Genomic DNA, 23776 nt, shown 5'->3' on the forward strand with positions numbered 1-23776 from the left:
ATGCTTAGAATTCTAACAAGTAACTATTCACACAATTTCTGGCAGGAGAAAGACCAGGGCATCATACAGGCTAATTGAGTGCCCGAGGCAATTCGGGTTACTTACCTTACGGATAAATATCTGAAATTGCAGAGGGATGAACCACCCATCTTTCCTCGGGCACCTTCGGAAATTGTCATCATAAAAGAAGACATTGTTGAACTAATAATCAAATCCTCTGCATCGAGAGCAGCGGGCCCAGCGGTTTGACATACCAAGTTTTAAGAGGGAATCCAATTATGTGGGCTCACATCTTGCAAATACTTTTGAGGGGCATCTTGGAGAAGAGAAAAATACTGCAATCATGGAAGTCATCCATAATCATTCCCATTTTTAAAAATGGGTGACCGAAAGAACCCAATAAATGATATGCCCATAACCCTATTAGACGTGGAAAGTAAGATATTTGCCAGTCTAATATTGAGAAAATTGGAGGAATGGGCCACAGTAAATAACAGCAGACAGGGTTTTGTAAGGGGCATGCCACCTCTCTAGATGGCATAGTTTTGGCCACAATGCTAAATAATAAAGAAGTAAGTAATCCATCGAAGCTATACTGTGCCTTTATAGATTTGGCAAGCGCTTTTGACTTGGTCAATAGAGAGCAGCTAGGCAATAAGCTTGCACTTGGGGGCGCCCCGATTCCCATGATAAACATTCCAGTCTCTCTACATGAGAATAATACAGTGAGAGTAAGACTAAATAAGGAAGGTCATCTCTCGGAACAGATCCCAGTGGGAAGAGGGGTGAGGCAGGGATGCAGGATGGCCCCCTTTCTCTTCAACTTTTATATGGCTGATTTTGGAGATGATGTTGACACCGTGGGTCTGTGGAGCGCAGAACTTGGCTCCAGAGCCATAAAAGGGCTCATGTATGCAGATGACATTGTCCTTATGGACAAAACACCAGTGGGCCTTCAACGGTTACTAAATGCACTCAATGTCTTTATGGGAAAGAATGACCTAAAGGTAAACCCAGGAAAATCAAAAATTGTGATATTTGGAGATGAGAGCTGGGGAAGGTGGGAGGAGACCGAATTTTGGTGGTCCAGGAAATTGTCTATCTAGGATCCAATTATATGCCACGCCCAGAAAAAATCGGACTCTGCTGGAGTTCACAGCAAAGACCAACTAGCTAACTTCCCAATTGCAGAGGGTTTTGGACAATTGTGCAGATTTTCACTGCTTCCAGTAGTGAAGTTCTACACAGCAAAGATCATACCCATCTTCCTGTATGGGATAGAGACCAGACTCATAGCCTGGTCCATGGATTGGCAGATCATATAGGGTCAAATATGGAAAAGGACTTTAGGGCTACCAAAGGGGGTGTTGGTTGCAGGCCTGAGATTTGAATTGGGTCTGAGGTCTTTGAAGTCGCACATAGATTGGAGGCTGTTATCCTTATACAGGTTGATTATCAATCCTTTGAAGAACTCGTTATATGAGGACCTAGTGGGGCACCTCCAATCATCAGTGCTACAAGATCTGAGGAGGTTGGTTTTCGAGATACTCGGCTGGTGTGGGAGTGACGAAGACTCTCTAACAGTAAATTCATTGAAGATGAAGAAGGCGTTAGCCTCAATGGTCTGGATTAGAACAATCAATCGAATGAGGTTGTCTTCTGTTGCAGCTTCTCTTTCTAACTTGGTTCCCTCCCAAGATATCTGGTAACATTTCCTGATAAAAAGGTGAGACAGAACTTTCTCAGAATGTGACTAAACTTGATCCACACGGGTCCAGTTTTAGTTTGTTGGGGTTGCGAGGAGAAAACATCAATTTTATGCCCAGGTTGCAAAGATCCCAAAGCTCAGACAATCGAGCATCTGCTGAGGTATTGTGGGGGAATGTGGCTTGCTACGGAAAGATATTTGGGGCCCTTAACTGCCTCAATAGATCAGCTACCCACTGAGATGTTGTGGGAGAGAATGATAGCAGGCCACGAAACTGCCTTGACAATAAATGTGATAAGAGTTTTACAACAGACCGGGTAAATTCCACTAAAATACTGCTAAGATTCATTGACTGTGTTTGATTCTCTTCTATTTGTCTTGCAGACATGAGAAAAAGCCAACATTTCTTTTGTTTTTAGAGTTTGGTTGATTTGCTGTTTTATGAAATGTTTTGTGAAAAACCAAAATTTGGTTGTATCGCAAATAAAAAAAGAAAAAAACGTTTAAAAAAATGTTGGGAGCCAAAGCAGTAACAATCTCCCTCCTGATTTCATAAATAAATATTCCTTTACCATAGGCTCAAACTGTTTTGTAGTCTTTAGTGCACTATGCTCAGCCTTTTCTTGCTTTGAGTTCTGCTGGTCCACACTCGGCCCTTTCTTCATGAGCATTCTGTTTATCTCATGTTGCTTCTTGCTATGGTTTTTTTGTTAACTCCATTTCTTATGCTGCGGAACGTCCAATTCAGGAATATGTTTTTTGGTATAGTGATCTGATACAAATTTGTTCTTTGCCTGGCACTTTCGAAGCGGTTGTACTGCAACTTTGGTGCATTATGCAACTTATAAAATAAATAAAATACAGAGAGCCTTACACATAGCATTGCTACTTTGGAGAATATGTTTTGTTGTTGTTTTGATAAGATTTACATCAGTATATATATTCAGCAGTTTGATGCCTCCAGTGGAAAATTATTTGGCAGAGTACTCTATTAGTTACATTTTTCCATAAGGGATTCTTTTCAAGCTCTGGTGGAGTGAGTGACACAATTTTTCCTGAAACTCATAAGTTATAAAGCCTGGTTTCAAGTTAATTGCTGCTAAATGATGTTTACTCTTCGGGAATCCAACTCTGCTGTAAACAAGATTGGCAGATTACTGCATGACCAATTTGGTCGCGGGACAATTGGTCACAGATTTAAGCCTGAATTTTGCCACATATGAATGTGGGGGGGTGGGTTTAGAAAAGTCATTAATGTAGGGGGGAGTGAGGGTGGGGCTTATTTCGACCAAATCTCCTGCAACCAAATGGATTTGCTGGAATCAACCGAAACCCTTGAAAACTTGGATTACGGTACTCATTTATAGAAGGAGCACACCATCTATGTCTGAACAATTTCATTATTTGAGCATTTTTTAGACTTTCAACTCCGCATGACCAAACACAAAAATCATTTAGTAAAACTATGGAACTATCAACATTTTCTAATCTGGAAAATTCAACTTCTAATTCTTGAGACCATTCACACATTAGTCCAGTCGATGGACCCATCAAGGATGGATTCGAACAATCTTCTTTACTTTGGTGGTCCCTTAAAAAATGTGCTTCTTTTCCTTGCAAGTGTGATTCCTGCGGCTGTCAGACTAGTTTATCAGTATTGGGGGAGGGGGAAGAGCTATTGTATGCCTGTTCGCAGAAGGTTTTCTTCGATATCTTATGAGGCATAAACTGTATTAAATATGGTATGACTTTTAAGACTGTTGATTTAAAGATACCCTCTTACTTGACTGGAAAGGTTGCGATTTCAAGTGGAAATACAAATTACCTAGGGCAAAGCAAGTATAATATTAAATTCTAAGATTTGCCAAATGGAAAACAATGCATTAATCATTTCTTGGGTAAGTCCGAATGTTTGGAACAACCTTACTCTGCAAACTGTGCTGTTTATGGAAATATGTAAAGCCTGTAATTGGTACATTGCAATTTTTTGCATTTGGATACCGGATATCTGTCAAATTCATACAAAATTGTTTTGAGAGACTGTTTCTGATCTGTTTTTCATTCCAGTATTTCAGAAAGGGAATCCCTTTTCCAGTCTTTTCCACATATCTTTAAAGCGTATCCACTAAAGCACTCCTTAAATGCATTTATTTTTAATCCACTCATGTGAAAAAGTATAGGACGATTGTGCATGTATCTATCCCACCCATAATTCGCGGACCATTTTATCACCCAAAGGTGTAAGCAAAGAATATGCACTGGAATGCTTTACAGTTATCAATTAGGTTCAATAGAGCCTGCCACAGTGAGAGATTCACTGGAATAAAATGGTATTTTTCCAGCCATGAATTACTGTAAAATAGACCATCCAGTTTTGACAAAACTCCTTCTTAGATGGTACAAATTGTGCACCAGCGTGGCAGCAAACAAAGCCAGAAGCAGTGAGATAGATGGGATCACTTGAGGCACAGGTCTTTCAACTTGCTGCTGAATATACATTACCAGATTGAACCCATTATGGAAGATCCTCCTTCTAAGGAGTCGAGCCTCAGAGTAGACATTACAATTCTTCCTTCATTGCATTATTGCAACAACATGCTTGCAGGCCTTCTGAAGAAGCGGTCCGGAAACTTCAAAGGGTGCAGAGCAGAGTAGCCCAACTGTGCCTCACTCTGAGGGACTATGCAGCAAGCATTTGGAAAGGCCTCCTCTTGCGAAGTCGAGGAGAGAAGCAACTTCAAAATGCTGTGCACCATGGGCAAGGTTTCCAGTGAGCCCTGGCCTGCCAACAGGAGGTGAGACAGTAAAACACAGTGTAAAACATTGCTCACTGTTGCCTTTAGGCTTACAACTTCAGACCAACCTGAAACCGTGGGTGAAAGAGCGAAAAAGGACACTCTCAGGAAAACGAACACCTCTGCTATGCTCCCAATCAAAATGGATGTCACGAACAATGGGATTGACCAGACAAAACATTTATCCTTCTATGCAAATGTACTCCAAGGTAGGCAGACGACACCATGTGTACTCTTTAAAACCATAAACAGCATGCCAGGACTCCTATTTATCAGGCTTGTTGTGACCTATTATCCAGGCAGATGTCCTGTCACTTGTTCATCTTGTTTACAGATAAAACAAATAGTAAAGGGGGATATCTGTGCCATTGTGTAATCGTGTAGCACTGCAGCTAAAGCGTGAGGCATATTTGCATGCTATACGAGGGAGTGGTAGTAGGCGAAATGTGGCCTTCTAGATGCCACCATTTAAGCAAACAGCATTTCCATGAATTGATACTGAAAATGGCTATTGGCTATCATTCTTCAGGGTGCGCCAAATAGTACATTGCCCCAAGGAGGCCGCGTGATTGCCAGGTATATATTTGTGAATGACATAGGATGCATGAACATCATATGGTTTCATTTTGTATTGTTATCCAAATAGTTAAGATCTCAAACGCCATATTTCTTTATCAATTCTCCAATTTAAGAATATTGCTGATTTTATTTTGTCAACTCTGGCAATGTTAACATGAAAACACAGGGATTAGAATTACACGGTATCTTCTACTTGTAATGCTCACCCTGTGATGTCCCTCTCTTTCTCAAAGGAAATGGAACAACAATGAGTTGTATGTTTGTATGCGTTTGAAAACATTTGCGATCTCGATGTTTGATTTTGTTTAGGTTTGCTCTTTGGCGGCGATATTAAAGTGAATCCTGCCCATCCAAAACACATTGGAAGCATCGATCCGAACTGCAATGTTGTTGAAGTTATTAAAGGTGAGTTTGTGCGTAACTGCTGGCCGAGTTTTAATGTTCCAGTGCGTGCATGTTGATGACCTTTAAATAAAAACATGCTGAATTGTTATCATCTGCATTATTCGAGAAGTCATTTTTCCAGAGGTTTATTTTGTTGCATTAAATTCTTAAATTCAAATGTTGCTACCACTTAGGAAGGGAGTCAAATAAACAAAGAAATGAATCTGCCAAGTCTTACATTTGGTCAAGGGTCACACTTGAGTGTTGTGAATGGGGCAGCTGAAACCACGCTTTGCAATGAGAGAGCATAGCAGAAAAGGAGGCATGTAATCAAACTGTTGGCAGAGATAGAAATGTGACGTTTTCCTTTGACTTTATGCAGAACCTCTCAGACGAGCAAATGCCGGAAAGTGCATGGATGCAGTTTGTGTTGTTTTCTCTAACTTTAGAAGCTATTTGTCAAAGGCGAAACTCATGACTCTAAACATGTAGACCAGAAATCTTTATTTCTCTGAGTTCAGGTCTTCCTTGTCACACTCCTAACGTACGTCGGATATGGACTCCACAATAGCAGATACAGTTACTACCCTTTCTAATTCTAGAAAACAGTCTCTAGAAGGCAGAGTTCCAATCGTTCATCTTTACTGCTTACAAAGCTCCAAACCTCACCCCTGCCAGGTACCTTTATCCCTCATCGCTTGACTCCCAACTCATGTATAATACTGCGCCTTAAAAGACCTCTAGGAGCTGGGTGTGAGAAGGAGAATTTATGACGAGGATGACATAGGCTGTGAGTAATGAAGATTACCAGTAATGAATCGGGGCATAGCCTTCATCGTCGCATTCCTCAATTACTGAAGATCTGCCAAGCAGTATCCTTAATAATAAAGTAGGCAAGGAGACAAGAATGGTGCATATACTAGCATTTAATAGACGTAACATTTGATAAGAGGAAAGAAGAGTCAGACGAAAGGTTGCAGATCCAGTGTAACTCGCCATTTACTTGAAATAAGTGGAGGTGTTGGGATTGGCCCAAGTTGCAGCATTGCAGATGTCCTGTCGGGTAGCCATTTGCATTGAGCCTACGCGGCGGAAATACCCCTAGCAGAGCGACACCGGCTATGGGCAAAAAGTGGCGTACAAGAAATCTCATAAGTGGAAGATTTTATAAAGTTGAGTTAAGGACCGAGTATTGCCACAGCTTGAATCGCTTTATTGAAGAGCCAAAGTTAACCAGAGTGTTTGGCCTTCATGACACTATGCTGATGGTACTTTCTTCGAGCTGTGACTGAGGTGTATGATAGTCTGTCCTCGGGAGGAGAATACATTTGAGACTGTACGGACAGAACCATCTCCTGACTAGAATGAAAAGAAAGGAACATTAGGGCTATAAAACAAAAAGACAGCAGGGGTTGAATGAGTCCTTTTCTCTGAGGAAAACCTAGGCAGTATTTGTGACACAAAACCTGCCCAGTTCGCCAATCCTGTCCCCTTAGATAATTGCGACCAAGGAACTGGAGCTTTGAGTAATGATTAATAGGGAATGTGCATGAGAGGTTTAAATAACCAGTTCCCCTCCCCATGTTTTGGTCTAGGTTTCCTGTGATCCTTACCATTGGCTATTCTGGGTCTAACTGATGGAAGTTGTAAGCAAGAACACCTGGAGTGCCACATGTTTACCACCACTGTTTCAAAGCCTAGAGTGCTATAGAAGACCCCAAGAAAGCACCAAGGAGTGAAACTACCTGCCATCTCAACCCAAACCTTTGAAAATATCCAACAGCAGGAGCATATACATTGCATGCTCCACTCCAATGTTAGCGAGTCTCTGAATGTGGACCATTGTACTTTGAAGATTAAAATACATTTTACAGGAAGCATTTTCCAAAAACTCCAAGATTTCAAAAGAGTCAATGTCAATGGGACAGGAGCCGCTCTTCGCAGACCATTGTGATAAATGCTGGCAACGATGCTTCTTCAGCTTTGTGGGTTAGTTGGCTTCCTTGTTGCATACAATTACTTCTTTAGAGCATCCTGTATTTGGAGGCCTACATCTCAACATCCAGTTCACCAAGTGGCATCTAAGGAGGACTGAAAGCGATAACTGAGAGAAACCTATGGGAAGAGGTTTCTGCGAAAACAGAACCTAACACCCCCAACATCCCACCCCAAGTTAGAAGATGAAGAAGAGGGAAACAAGTCCTTCTTAGTGGAACTGTAAGAGCACTTCTCCCTATAGCTCTGGTTGTTATGGGACAGGGCCAGCACTTTAAAGTGAGGATACTCTGTTTAAAGGCGCGGAATTATCACTTCAAGTTCTCTCTGATGAAGAGTTTTGGTATAAGTCACAATAATGCATGCAGCAACTGGATGAGTAATGAAACCAAACCTGCAACGTGCCAATCAAACCGCTGGCAGCTCCGAGCAACATTAAAGCATCGCCCTGTCTCTGGACTTCCACAAGCTACTGAGGTGTACCTTCTGTTTTCCCCTCAATACCCTGGAGGGATGTAGTAATGTCAGATCCTCCGGCTCTATGTGAAGCATGCTTTTACACTATTAAGCTGGAGATCAGTAAGGACTACACCAGACACTTTCCTTGTATTTGAGTTAAACTCCTACATGTTGTCAAAAGAATCCAAACTATTTTCTATTTTCAAGTACATGTTAGTTGCAACTTTAACCAAAAAATACAAAGCTTTTGCCTTAGTCACATAAAATCAATGTTCTAAGTGTCAACGCTTACCTTTTATTTCGTTATAAGAAGTTGGTAGCCTCAGCACTCCTGCACTCGGCAGCATGACCATTTCCCTGGCCTTGCCTAGTTGTGCTGGTGCTGCTGTCTTCTCTTTAGTCCACTCCCATTCGAACGTGCAATGCTGACTGCAGGCAGGTACGCAATCATGTTTAAGGCGCTGGCACGTGCCTGTGTATCAGCACACCCTGTGCCAGCTAACGGGGAATACAAATGGGACTTCTTAATTCCAGTGGCTGTCCTCCCCCCCCCCCCCGCACCCCCCAGTACAAGTGTGGTGACACATGCTACCTGCCATGCCCACGCCACGTGGCACACACATAGTGCACTCCACCTTTTTGCTGATTGTTTTAAAGTATCAGCTGCAATGCAGCAGCATGAATGATGGTGGCTGGTAGGAGTAGTGGACCACAGTGACCAGCGTGAATGCCCTCGCCTCACATGCATTGGTGAAAATGCTACTTGGGCTGCAGCGTTGGCCTCGCTTATCAGCCTCATTAATTGAGTAACAAGGAGCCAACGACTTTGCGTCAGTGAGCCTTCAACCAGTGAGGTTGGCATGATGCACATGCCGACAGTGGAAATAACAATAATTAGTAAACTTACCTCGTGACAATGGAACTGAAATAATAAGTTGCGGTGGGAAAAAGTCCCAGGGTAAACCCTGGTACAAATAGAGCACATCAACAATGGCAATAACTATATACTGTCTACTGGAGCCTAGCACCTCACGTAAGTAAGGTCTGTGGCGAGGAAGAATGACAGGGAGATAAAGGTGGCTTGTCAAAGGACCATTCCTTAAGTTTAACATGAGGTGAACATCATGTGTTGTACTAATGGAGTAATCGGTTTTACCTGCACATTCTTACTGGATGCATTGGCTTTGTTTACATAGATGGCTATGAAAACGCCAAGAAACTATGTGACTTGTATTATATGAAGTCCCCAGGACTGGAACTCACTGAAGTTAATGGTAAGTCTGCATATGCGTGTTTGCAAAACAGTTGTATAATAAAAATATGTCGGAGACCAACAATGGTTTAGCATTCAGGATACAGGCATCAAGTGTGTCAACACCTCTGTGTGATTGTTTTCGTGCGATCTACTTAGCCTGCACCTTATGCAATGTTACTTTACCTGAGTATTGAATGCTTGTTGTGCCCCCTGAAAACCTTGACAGCCAGTATATAAGCACCATTTTAATCATAGCTACGAGCCTGATGAACAAAGTGATAGCTGAGTTAATCGCGAGTGAGGAAGAGGGCATTGGTCATCTAAAGGGGTCCGTTTGCTACTTCTCTGAGCAACTTCATATTCATGCGTCACTGAGTTACCAATTGAACTCCTGCACTGGAGCATTAGGAATGACACGGGTGGCAGACCCACATATGTACCTGATGTGACAAAGGTGTCGGCTTCTATTTGGTAGAGTTTGCATGATAGATTTTGAATCTTGAATCCAAGTGCACCACAAACTATTATTCAGGTTTAACTTATTTTGTTGCTTGTTTGTTTGTTTTATGTATTTATAAAGCACGCCACATATCTGGGCGCATTACAAGACAGCTTAGATGCAGAAAAAACAATTTAATACGTACAAAAAGGTCATAGCAGTGTAAGGCACGCAACATACACGGAGAGCAGAACAATGGGATGAAGGCTATAAACAAGGCAAGTTAAACAGAGAGGGCAGTCTAGCATATGTAGAACGCAAAATGTACGGCGGTCAATAGACAAGTGCATAGTCCGAGACATAGGTAGCGGTATCTAGAAGCTCTAGACACTTCGATGAGGGGTGTCATTCATAGATAGCCATTTTTTTGTGTTGGACCTAAAACTTTGAAAGGTCTGAGTGGAACGCAAGTGAAGGGGGAGATCATTCGAGGCTTGGGTCGCTAGGACAGGGAAACTGTTGCCTCCAGCTCTTTTTAGGTTGAATCTTGGCACTGTGATACAGAAGGAGTTGGCAGCCCTAGTTGGTCTGGATGAAGTTTTTGAGATGATTTTGTCTTTTAAGTACTGTGGAGCAGCATTATTAAGGCATTTATGCATGATTAAGACAATTCTGAAGAGAATCCTGTCCTTAATAGAGAGCCATTTGTGATTCCTTCTGCTTTCAGAGATGTGAGTTCTCCTTGGGATGCTCAGGGCGGCTCTGAGAGCATTATTTTGTAATATTTGCAGTTTATTAAGGATTTGTTTGTTTGCACCTGCATATAATACATTGCAGTAATCAAGTTTAGACAGGATTAAGGCTCTTGCTAATATAATACAGCTATTTGTGGAGAGGTACTGTTTGCAGGCATGTATAAGATTACAAGTGTAGGACGTGGCCGAGGCTGTCGCGTTGACTTGTTTTCGAAGGTTTAAAGTGGAGTCTAGGTAAAAGCCCAGAGTTTTAGTTTCCTTCGCAGTTTAGACAATATTGCCATCAATACTAAAAGAGGAGTATTGGGCATCAAGCTTATTAAGTTAGGTAGGAGCGACTCGTATTAGGATTTAAGTTTTCTGATCATTCAGACAGAGGCTGTGAACTGCCATCCATGCCTGGATGATGAGATAGATTTTGTTTAGTAAGGCAAGGTCAGTGTCATAGTTCCCTGAGAGTGGAATAAGTATCTGGGTGTCATCAGCATAGTTTGTGTAGATGACACCCAAATGATCCAATTTGTCAAACAGAGGCTTGGTAAATACGTTGTACATGGTCGGGGAGACGCATGAGCCTTGCAGTAGTCCACATGAAATAGGGGTCGGGTCTGCTGCCACAGACAGAGAGAAGACTCTCACTGATCGGTTGCTTAGAAAGTATTTAATCCAGTCAGCAGCTTCTTGAGAGAAGTTTGTTGCTGTTGAGAGGTGTTCACACAGAATGTTATGGTCAACCAAATCAAAGGCAGCTGAGAGGTCTAGTAAAAGGAGTAGTGCACATTGTCTATTATCTTTCATTTGATCAATTTGCAGTTTCAGATTGATCAGAGCAGTTTCAGTTCCATGGAGCAGCCTGAAGCCCGATTGTCTAAGCCCTAAGAGATTTTTGATCTCCAGGTATTGCTGTATTTGGAGATAGGCCGCTTTATTGATAATTTTGAGAAGGAAAGGAACGGTCGTTATAGGTCTGTAATTAGTGGGGATAGTTGGATGCAGTGAGGCTTTCTTGAGTAGGGGCAGAACCCATGCGTCCTTAAGGTTAGTTGGAACCTGACGGGTTCTGAATGAAGCGTTTATTAGTATTGTGATAAATGGGGCAAGATCTCTAGCTGCTTCTTTTAATTATTTGGGCAGGGCATGAGTCGCCTTGGCATCTTAACGGTTTGAGGGAGGCGATTATCTTTTCTACCTTGGTGATGGTAACTTGGGCAAATTTGAATTCTTGGAATATGTCAAGGGAAGGGTTTTTTAGTGGTTTCTGGGAAATGTCTGCATTAGGAAGGTTGTCATTTGGCTGCGATTTTATTTTGGAGGGTAGTGATTTTGTTAGTGAGGGCATTTTGGATGTCCGTACACCATTCTTTATTTTTTGGGCAAGAGTCATCGGGGGCTATAGGTGATTCTAGTTCCCTCAAGATTAGAACATTTCTTTAGTGTTGGAACTGGCTTTCTGAATCCTCTTGTTGTAGGTTTCTTGTTTAGTTCGAATGATCTCAGCTTTATATTTACTAGATAGTTCATTCACCTTATCTTAATTTTCTTTGGAAGGTAGGATTTTCAAGATGGCTTCCATTTTCCTTTTTTTCTAGTGTAAGGGCTTTCAGATGAGGGGGGAACCAGGTATTTAGATGAGCTTTTGGTTTGCTCTTTCGAAGTTTAAGTGGTGCAATGGCGTCAAGTGCTTGGGTCATGGTGTTGTTGTACAGGTCAACCAGTTCTGCTGGGTTTTGCGATTTGGAGGTATTTAAAGTAGGTGGCATGAGAGGCATAAACTTGTCAGAGGTGATATTTGTTTTATATCTGGCTAGAAGAGGTGGGAGCATACTTTTAGATTTGTTGGCTGGCCGATCGGCACTAATTGTGAAGGAAATTAAAAAGTGGTCGGACCATGTCTGGGGCTCGATGGCTGTGATGGAAGTTTCACAGTTGTGATCAGCCACCCAGTCTAATATCCTACCTTTCACGTGGGTCGGTTGGACAATTCTTTGTGTGAAGTTTAGGTGAGTTAGCGAAGTAGTTTAGCAGGAAGGTCATTGGGGTCAAGGAGTCCTAGATTAAAGTCGCCTAACAGTAATATTTGAGAGATGGGTTTGGTGTTTGAGAGCATAGTATTAATATCCTAGTCAAATGAGCCAATGGGGCCGGGAGGTCGGTATATTAAGTGGATGGTTAAGGTGCTACAATTCCAGGTGGCTAGTGTGATTGAGATAAGTTCACATGATTTGACCATAGGGGCCGTGGTTACTCTCATAGCTATGCTGACCTTGGCGATGAAGGCGACCCTGCCACCTTTTGTAGTTTCTCTATCCGCTCTTACAATAGTGATGTGAGCAAAGGCAGACAGTAATACAGCATACAATAGTAATATCAGAACCTTAACAGTGGGACAACAGATTCACTGGTACCTGGCTGAACCGTTCCAATAGAGCATAATTAGAATATTATTAAGTTTGAGAGATGGGACAATGCATGCCTAATATCAGATGTTGATGTAGTGAACAGCAGAAAGTCATGCGGTTGCGATAATAGTAGCGCCGCCTAACAATATCATATGGAGCGCACCGGAGACCAGCAAATGGGCGTAGGCGGGTGGGGGTAATACATAATGCAGTGTACAGTGATTGTGGCAAAAAGGGTTAGCAGATCTGAGCTCGATACGCAAATGCGATCCTACCAAGGTACTCTTAGGCTAGGGGGTCACAAAGCAGGCAGCAACATGGCGATTTGTGCTACCTGTACTCGCAGTAATTGCGCAATTTATGTTACTTATATGAGAGACTAATGATAGTTAACAGCAGCGATAACAGGGCTAAAGGTGGTAACGTGCAGTCAACAAGGTTAGTTGTAGACAGTGATAACCGAAGGCAATAAAACCGCATGGTGGACAACGGTAGATATACACTTGAGCAGTAGGTTCACTGTGAGGCAATGCGATGCATGTTACATGGAAGCAAGTGGTTGTATGCAGTAAAAAGCTACAAAATCTTTCACAATGGAGCCCATAGGGGACAATAAGTACAAGCGTTGTGAAAGGTCATAAACAAGCTCAGAGTTAGTCTGTAGTGAGTCAGCGGACGGTGACTCTGCCGCATGAGGGAGTATAGGTCAGTTCTTACCAACGGGGTGCCTACGGACCGTAGGCTGCAAGGTGGAATCAGTCCGAAAAGGCAGAGTTCCTGGCGCACGACACGCTCGGTTAGGAGTCTTTGTGGTTGCCTTTGTGGGGCCGGCTAATGCCTGCCGGTACCCCGTGCTAGCCTTTAGGCTAGTGCCTGACCAATCCAAAGGCAGGGACTTTCAGGACGTTATGTTGTGGTCAGGATATGTAATACGGTGGCCTTCTTAGAAGTAGAAAACCTTGTGGCTTTCAGGAGCAGTAAAACACAATTTTGCAGTGATCGTCGACTGCCCAAATCAGCAGGCTTTTTAAAACCTTAAGGCAGGTACGATTTATCCGGTTAAGTTAATACATTTTGGAAATTATTTGTATAGATTGCTAAGGGGCTTGTAGTTGGTAAAGAAACCAAAGGTGCTCTCCACATCTAGTTCATAAAGGCTGACTTCAAGTTTGATGTTTGAAAGATTACTGGAAATATTAGCATCTTTATTGTAGTAAAGATATTTGATGGCCTTTGGGTCAAGATGGAAACCAATTTGAGTTTGAAGGGAATATAGATGGAAAGGTTACATGTTCGACTCACAGGATGCATGGCCATTGGAGAGGCAGCAATCCAAGTAAGCTGAGCTCTCACTAAATGTTGGGTTTCAAATTAACTTTGCCATCCTTACCAAATCATCAGATCCCGTCCTTAACAAAATATCAGGATTGCACAGAAGCAAGTTTGGTTACACCGGCATAGTGGAAATCGCACACTGACTTTCTGGTAGCTGAGGTAACAATGGAAAAAACACTTCTGTAGAACTCTTATTAATGTGGACAAATGTAACACAAAAATTGAATTCTGGTGGGCGTTTAGGTAACCTTTGTTACAAAACAGTCGGAAAAATGTAACCGTGCTTTGCAGCACAGTCATATAGTAAGAACTTCCAGGTACCATTTCCATCCTCGGTATTAGATTCATTGAGTTTGGGGAAGCCCATAAAATATACATTGCGCATGGCTGCCATTGAAAGTCATTGTTTTCTATGTCACTCGAATACCCTACGGGGTTTGCATGTATGCTTTTTTTCTACGTATTTTGTTATTCTGGACATGCCACAACAATCTGTGTTTTGGACATACTTGTGTGTGTATTTGATCATACGTTATCCATATACGTCACCATATCTAAGTCAATAACAATTGAAACACTTGTATATAGGCCGTTATAAATGCCATATCAAAACAGTAAGATCGCCTGGTGGGCGGATGCGTCAATGGTGCAAATGCTCAAAATATAGATACATTTTTCAAAACTTGATTGAGGTTTTTAGGTTTGGCTGATTCAACCTTCATTATGTTTGTAGTGTGCACTAGTTCACATAAAGACCAGCTGGATGCCAATTATAGCATGCATACAATTTGAAGATATTTCTCCCTAAACCTTGTTTTTTTTGCTCAATTTAAAACACTTTTTAAACACATTGTTTTCAACATGAAGACATTCGTCAAATTTCCCATGTTTTTTGGCATGTGTGTTTGGATGGAAGACCAAACCTTTTTTGTATAAAATGTGGTGAACATGTTTGAACATGTTTGGCCGTTAAAGAGGAAAATAGGATTATGCTTTCCTATGTAAGGTCATAGACCTGTATCTATGGTGTCGCTATAAATAAATATGTCTGTTGACGTTGAATACCACTCGGACACACACACCTTTTCCCGTACTGGTCCCTGCTCTTCCAGCAGCCAAGTATGCCTCCATTCCCTCTTTACATGACTGCTTGTGGTGAAGGGATGAATTTGGTGCCAGGCAGTGGAAGATTGGTGGGGCATAAGCGCTCCTGCTGTAGCTCTTTAAGTGTATCCTGACAGAACAAAAGACATGTGTTTTCACTGCCTGTGCTACCATGGAACCTGATGGGTTTCCCTGGACTTTCCTGGGAACAAACACAGCAGGATTTATTAAAAGGAATCCGTTGTCTAGTGCTGAGAGAGAAGCCTTGCGCCAACAGATGGGGGGAGTCTATAATAGGTTGTTACTTTCACACTCTGCAAACTTCTTTACCACAAAGCTCATTGTCCCACCAGGAAAGCGATGAAGCTGGGTCCACTCAAGCTCCCGGAGAGGGATTAAAGGATAGATCCGATCAGATGCTTACACTCTCATCTAGCTGCCCCTTTAGCTGCCTCAGAGAAGTCCAGTGGGAGTCCTATTAAGGTAAATCTGTTCTTTCCTTTGGAGGCCTGGGTCCTATCCCATCCCAAAAGAAAATGTTGGGTTCATTCTCACATATTTATGAAGGGGCGCTGCTGCCTAGATGATCCTTCTGGTTTCTCAGGGTCACCTTTTTATTATTTGAAGCAGATTGAGACCTAGCTTAGTGTGACGATTCACAGGATCTCGTCACTTCTCCCCTGAGGGCAGCCCTTCCCTGTGAGTCTAGGGAGATGAGCCCGCTACGCAACATTCCCCTGCCAGGTGGCGGTCAGCGCAACCTCACCGGGAGAGACTGCCTTCTTGGGGACAAGGACTCCCGTTCAGTGAAGGAACTCTCTGCCCCACCTTTCTATGAACCCCTCAGAGGACACAACCTGAACAAACCACTGTGTGCTATTGTGGCACCATTTCCAAAATTAAAGCCCAACTCAAATCCACTGAGGAGAAGAAAACTGGAGGAGTAATGCTGATCTCTCCTCTATAGTAAACAGGGAATACTGTGAAGAGTGGGAACTACGGAATAAGACCGAATACAGCAGAGAAAGACACGGCCAAGGGTCCTCTGCTGGGGAGGACCCAGCTAAGATGCATAAAAACCAAAGAAGGACTTGCATTAGGGAGTCGTGTTCACAGTGAAGGTGAAGCCCAGGATTTTCCAACATGGGGGTGAGAAGCCAGAGAATTGTAGGAGGTCCTTGGTTGAGAGGATGTGGAGAGTGAAGAAGGAAAACGGTGCAGGAGCAAGCAGGGAGCCGACTTGTTCCTATGGCAAACCTTGCCAGCTGGTGGAGTGACCTTAAGGAGGTGGACCCAGTAGTCCAACAACAACGCCAAGACCATCCCACAAGATACTCTGTGGGGACAGAAGCAGAGAAGAAAAGGAGGCGTTCCTTGAGACGGCGTGATCCTGACCCCCACAGGAAGAACCAGTGACCCCAACCCGACAAGCTATAGTTAACGGGAACAGCAAGAGTGGCCACAGGCAGATGAGTATAACAAATACCGAAAGATTCATCATGCTTGTTCCAGTATCTGTAATAGCAGTAAAGAGTAAAACTAATGCAGAGAGACTCATCATACTCGTCCCAGTAACTGTGAAAGCAGTGCAGAGAATACTGAATACCAAGGGACTCCTCATACTCGTCCCACTAGATGTGAAAGCAGCTGAGTATATATCGAATCCAGAGTGACTCATCACATTCGTCCCAGTGATTACCAAAGCAGTCAGCAGTCAACATAGGGAATGAAGTCAAAGACTGGTAATCCTTGTCTCAGGGGCTGGAAAGACCAAAACAATAGTAAAGAAGAACAGAAGAAACGACATGGGGGTTCCCAGAAAGGGAAGTACTTGCGAGGCAACAGTGGCAAAAGGAACTGGGGACACTGGTCTCTGGGGAGTGAGAGACTGAGAAACAAGTGCAAGAGAGAGAGAGAGAGAGAGAGAGAGAGAGAGAGAGATATTGGTAGAAAGGAAATTCAGAGGAATAAAAGTCAAGAGCCCCGAATAGGGAAACAAGGAACTGTAAATAAGTCAAGACGGGATACCTGAGAGAAGGTGGAAGAATCCCCTTGAGGAATTAAAGGAACTGATTAACTGCTTTATAAGGAACCATCTCAAGATAGACTATTAAGGCTGAGAAGGCCTGTCCAAGAGAAGGGAGTCATTCCTTTGAAACCCTTTTTTTTGTTTTGTTAGTTGATTAGTGGTGGAGTCAGAGTAGGGTCATTTTTGGATGCAGGGTGGACTCCTTTGATTTGGACGACGTCACTGACGATTCGCACCCTAGTTAGATTCTGTTAGGTAGGGAAACCCCCTCATTGTTAGGGATAGATGGGCCTTTTGTTTATTATTTCAATAAAATTCAGGTAGAAATGCCACCTCTTTGTCCGCCTCCTTCTTCTGACCTACCACATTAGGCACATGTTTGACCACAGGAACAAGACACAGGCAGTGAAGAATTAACTGTTGGTTTTAAGGCGTAGAGGAAGAGAGTTGGTATCTCACTGCATCCTTTAGCTGACAGACCCTAAATTGAGATTGGCAGCAAAGACTACTTGTTACTTTGTTGATGGATGACATAAAAGATGTCTTAGCGACAGTAGTAGAGCGACCCTCGTCCTGAGACGATTACATTTGATCATGATGTTGGATGCCACGATCAAAGCGAGAAAATGTGAAAAGTTAGGTTCCTGTTAGAATGGCACTGGGAAGAGTGGACTGTCCCAGTGAGGCCTTAGTCTGGCAAGAAGGGAGAGCAGAGTAGCCTCTCAGGGCATGGTTAAGCCTCCATTGCCCCAGAAGAAAGAGTGTCAAAAACCATTGCTGTCTGTATTGTGGGAAGGGAGGGAATTTTGTGTGGGCGTGTCCCTGCAAGCCTGGGAAGCTGTGGAGCAGAGATGTTCCAGTGTGGGGCACAGTCGGAGGTCTTTGTTACTCTGGAAGTAGAATGGGTTTGCTCTCACACTGCGCGCACACATGAAATGGCAAGCACAATTGCTGATTGAATTTGGTTGATTTTAATCAACACTTTCATTGCAGCCTGACACGTGTTTCGAGCTTCCTGCTCTTCTACTGAGGCTGCTTGTACAAAATTGTAAGGTAAATTTGTTGAAGTAGAACCAAATATCAAATCAAAAGATAATAAAAATAATTGATCATCAAACATTGGCCCGGACCCAAGCCAGGCAGGGCAGTTAGAGTATACCAAACAAAGAGCAAACACACAGGGTGCATTACATGATATATGATAAAAATCAGATACACCGAATCCACATATCGGTCCAATACAATACAGATAGAAAAAATGTATTTACAATGAAGTGCGCCATTCGACGAAAAAGGATATCACATTGGGGAAACCAGAAAGAAAAGAAAATGAATATAGCAATTATTTAGTGAGGTGGATAACAATGGTGATCAACCAAAGTCACACGTGTTAAACCAAAGGTTATATAGTATTACTTTAGTCTTGGTTTGTCAATAATCTGTGTACAAAGGAAATTAAAACATTTTGGTTGTGCAGTAGTAGCAGAAGAAAAATGACCAATGGTAAAACGGGAATGCGTGAATAACCAGAATTGCTATAAAAAGAAAAGATAGTTCCAGCCTCTGCTTACCAGAGGCTGGAACTATATGATTTTGAAATGTAGTCGTGGGCTCCCTAAGAAACAATTAAGGGATGCCAGTTTTAAATGAAGAAAAAACTTTGAGTGCAAAATTGGCACTTATGTGAAGAATTAATTTGTAAAAAAGCACATACCTATTTTCTTGCAGTTGTACGAAAGACGTATCAATAAATTATTGATTGGCTGTAGCGCAAATAGTGTTGAAACGATGAGAAAATGCGTGGAGAGGAAAAGAAAGCAAAGAGGAAGAGTCAATTAACCATTAATGTGGGCGATCTCCAGCAGTCGTCTAGACTGACAAAAGCTGAGCGTGAGCCCCAGCTTAGGGGCAGGGCTCATGTGCAAAGTATCAAAGTTAACTCACCAGCGCGTTCGCTGCCTTTCATGCGAACTGGGGCCAAGCGCGTAGCCGCAGTGCCGGGAGTTAACTAGAGAGCAGTAAAACGGCCGCCATGTTTGCCTAGTGCTATTAAATCACAACGAGTTCATAGAAGAACCCCGATATGTGGAGAGAAGAATTAGGGTTGCAATGACACATTAATCATATCTGAAAATAACCGATCAACCGGGGGAGAAGTGCATGTATGTTAAATGCGAGCTCGGAAATTGATAGCGATGCAGACAAACCTGTTTCTGAAACCGATTCCGAAGCGGCAACAGCGGGCTCTGAGATTAATCTCTCTGATAATATTGAGTTCACAGAAGGTGAACAAACACCTTATATTCAGCCCACGCTTTTTTTAGAACAAATACGCAGGTACAAGAAAGGCAACCGTCAAGCCGCATTAGCAGCGGCCAAAAAAGTTTGATTTCAATTATCCCCATTCGGCAATATTATAACCCCAGACCCAAGCCTCGGGGCACAAGAGGTGAGGTGGCTGACCAATTAGGCACAAACGCCCCACCCGCCCAACGCTGAGTCACAAGGGCATCATACCAACAGACTTTCAGGAATCAAATAAGATGGATCTAATTCACAATTTAAGTAGCTATTCGTTCTCCTCTGACGAACTTCCAGTCCTCAACCGAGGACTCTCCTTTGCACCAACGGGTTTCAATGAATATGTCCAAATTCAGATTGATTTATTTAAATTAATTCGCAAATTAAAATTGAAAAACTGTTTTGCAACACAAGTGAAGTACTACAAAAGTAAGCCCCAAGAACCTCAACCATCCGACATCACACTACAAACCATGTTGAGTACTCATGTATTAATCTCTATTGATGAATGTGAATTTGACTCGAATACAAATGTAATGGATTTACTACACAATTTAAATATTCAACAACAGAGTTTGAAAATAAAAGAACTATCAAGCAAATCTAAATTCACTCCTGTGTTCCCGAAGGACAATCTAATCAATACTTTTCACCAAGCTGTAATCAATGATGTTCACAAACTTCAAGATTCCGCTAAACATAAGAGTACGAGATTTAACCTCTCCAGTAAAGAATAACAAGCTTTACGCAATTTGTCCTCAATTGACAGCATTACCATAAAAGAAGCAGACAAGGGAGGTAACGTAGTTATTATGGATAAAGCAGACTACATTGCAATGGGTCTTGCTCATCTCAACTCCCCTGACTGCTACGAAACTTTACCTGGCAATCCCACGGCCAAACTCTGTGTAACAATCAAATCGGTGATGGATAAATGGCATACAGCAGGTTTGATAACCGATGTGGAAAGACAATTCTTAATTGTAGACAGGCCAACAATGCCAACTGCCTATTTTTTGCCAAAAATACATAAACCGTTCGTCAAAATACCAGAAGGGAGACCAATCCTGAGTGGAGGTGGCGGTATCCTAGAGCCTACCTCTCTGTACATCAATGAATGCATTTCACCATTGGTAAACACCATACCAACTTTTAATCGTGACACAATGCATATTCTCCAGATACGTGACGAATTACCAATGCTGCCTAATTTGGTCCTGGTTACACTTGATGTGAAAGCTCTTTATACGTCCATCAATCATCAGCAAGCTATTAGTAGTATTGATTTTATTTTTCGTGCACATTCTGCTTCTTTTTATGAACATATTGAAATGATCAAAGACTTACTAACTGTTGCCCTTTCGAACAATGTATTTCTCTTTAACAATACCTATTACAGACAATTTATTGGAATCACGATGGGGGCAAGCTATGCCCCTGCCCAAGCAAACATTTTCATGCACAATTATGAACAACAACTTGTCTTTTCTAATCATTTATTCACACCACATATTTATATGTGGAAGATATATATTGATGTGTTTTTGGTTTGGGAAGGTTCCATTGATTGCCTGAATGAATTTGTTGCTTACTTAAATTCCAACAATTGGGGCATTCAATTTACACACACGCACAGTTTTACGAGTGTGAATTTCTTAGACCTCACAATCAGCATTTCTGACAATCAGTTTGTGACCTAAACATTCAGAAAGTCTACATCTGTGAACGCAGTTTTACATGCAACTAGTTGCCACAGGAAAACTGTGATCTCCAACATACCTAAGGGCGAATTTATCCGGGCAAAACGTAACTGTTTGTTAACCAAAGATTTTAATGAGGAATGCTCAGTGATACGCCAAAGGTTTTTGGCTAGAGGTTATGACTCACGATCATTAGCAAAAGCAGAACAAGAAGTATGAGGCATGAAGAGTTGCAATCTACTCACACCTAAAGTTCGGACTGAGACCGTACACACTCAGAAATTGAAATGTATTACTAGATTCAATTCGGACAGTTCAGTGTTATACAATATTATGAAAAGGCATTGGCACATCTTACAACTCGATCGAGATATTACCCCATGGGTTGATAACTCACCAAGTTGTATCTACACCAAGGCAAATAACCTTAAGAACATACTTTCTCCCTCATTTATGGCAATTCCATCACAGCAACAAACTTGGTTACACCAACCTCCACGCCCCGGTTTTCACAAATGTGGGGGTTGCTCTATGTGTTCCTATGCATTAGAGACCACATCTATTGACTTTGGACACTTAGGCACAGACAAGATCAACTCTTTTATTAATTGTAACTCAAAATTTTGTATCTATTGTATTAAATGTGTCTGTGGTCTCTACTACATTGGCAGTACCATCCGTCCGCTGAAAATCCGAATCAGGGAACACCTATATTCCATTGCACAACCTGATTCCAAATATCCCTTAGCCATGCATTGTCAACAAGTCCACCAAATGGACAACAAGGCATTGATCAAATTTGTTGGGATCATGAAGGTTTCCCTCCCACAACGTGGAGGAAACCTGATACCTCATACTAAAACTCAGGCAATTAGAAGCTCGTTTGATTTGCCAATACCATACTGTAGACTTTGGCCTAAACACAGACCATGCACTATCTGTCTTTTTGTGATTCCATGGTGTTTAGAGTTACCTTACATGTTTAATTCAAGAGCATTCTTCAAAGGTTATTACCAATAGGTATGTCTATTTAAAATTGTTAGTGGTGATCAGTCAATGGCTACATGCGTTTATCTATTACCAACTATGTCTCTTCCATCTCTGTAAAGTATCTCTTATATATTAACTGATCAGAGTCACTATCCAGTTAATTGGCTACGCTCCTGCATGCCTTACCGGCTCCTGCTATCAAAACTACAATTTCTGGTGTCAACCTACACTTATTAACTATATGACCCACTCCAACTGACTTGGTGTCAGGAATCTGTCAAGTAACGACAAGGGCAGTGAATATGGCAAGGGAAATGTGCACACTCTCACACAGTGAATGGTTTGAGTCAAACAACATACATACAGGGCCCAAGACTCTGGTATACTAAAACCCAGGACTGCAAACAAAGTGTGACAATACAAATATAGGAAAAGGGATGTGGGGTAAGCACTTAGATACTCCTTATGACTGTAAGGAAAGTCGGCAAGCTCCTACCCACAACTGCTATTACAGGTACTGACAGCGCTAAGCCCACGTAGAGGGCAAGCAACGACAGGATCTGTGATCTAACACTCTTGATGGTATTAAATAAGGAAACTTAAAAACAATACTCACGAGGACGAGAAATACCACTTGAATGTCAGCAAACCCACAAACCCGATCAAACGGGGACCCCGAAAGGCTGTAACAGCAATGGGAGGATAACTAAATACATAAGACTCAAGACAAGCGGCAAGTAGGAATAGTGATTACAGAATAGTGAGGAAAACATAGGCATTCACACAGGAGCTAGCTACAACCGCACACCACACCTAATGATCAAGGGAAAGTATATGCAGAGGTGCAAGGGAAAACATGGAATGGATGCCCAGAAAGTAAAGGAACAGGAGCAGGGAAAACGAAATTACAAGGGCAAACTTTCCCCACCCATCCAAGGAAAAAGACAGAAAGCTAATCTAAAAGGAGGAAAGACTAAGGCATCAAGGTATACAGCAGCAAAGGACAAGTCACAGAGATATAGAACACAGGCAAACTGGGCTGCACCAAAAGGGAAAGCACTGAGAAATGCTGCCTGCAAACAGGGGAAGACAGAAGGGAAATCTGTGAAGCAGAAATCAATTAAGCACATAAATTCGAAATCCAAGGATAAGGATCGAGCAATGGAAATATGGAACTAGGCACAAGGCTAAGAACCAGGAACAAGGGGCCAGTTACAACAGGAACACTACAACAATGACCAGCGCTGGACTGAAGCAAACTGAGGCTTTTAAACCTGCTTAACGACCACACGCCGCAGGTGTGCTGCTTGCTGCACCTGCAGCCACAGGTGTTGCCTATCCTCCACCCAGCCTTGTCCTGCAACGGTGGAGATGAAGCAGTGGGCCAGGCATTCTGGGAAGCATAGTCATTTGATTAAAGCAGCATACTGGCTGGCAAAAACATGGAATGGATCCTGAAGGGGAGTAGTTTGGCAAATAAGGATTTAGCACTCCCAATTCATCACAGCAGTGTAGCATAAGGTTCGGAAGGAAAGTCCAGTAGGGAATA

At 42.3% G+C, this 23776-nt stretch overlaps 1 protein-coding gene across 1 annotated transcript in view; it reads left to right on the forward strand.

The window, feature by feature from the left end:
• The window catches only part of PDK1 (pyruvate dehydrogenase kinase 1), a 621992-nt gene that overhangs the window by 383774 nt on the left and 214442 nt on the right, over positions 1-23776 (forward strand). Inside the window, exons 5-6 of the mRNA XM_069616223.1 lie at positions 5392-5487; positions 9117-9194. Of these exons, the coding sequence (XP_069472324.1) occupies positions 5392-5487; positions 9117-9194 (174 nt within the window). The remainder of the gene's footprint in view (positions 1-5391; positions 5488-9116; positions 9195-23776) is intronic.

Source organism: Ambystoma mexicanum, chromosome 9 (assembly GCF_040938575.1).
Source record: "Ambystoma mexicanum isolate Mex_15411 chromosome 9, UKY_AmexF1_1, whole genome shotgun sequence".
NCBI lineage: Eukaryota > Metazoa > Chordata > Amphibia > Caudata > Ambystomatidae > Ambystoma > Ambystoma mexicanum.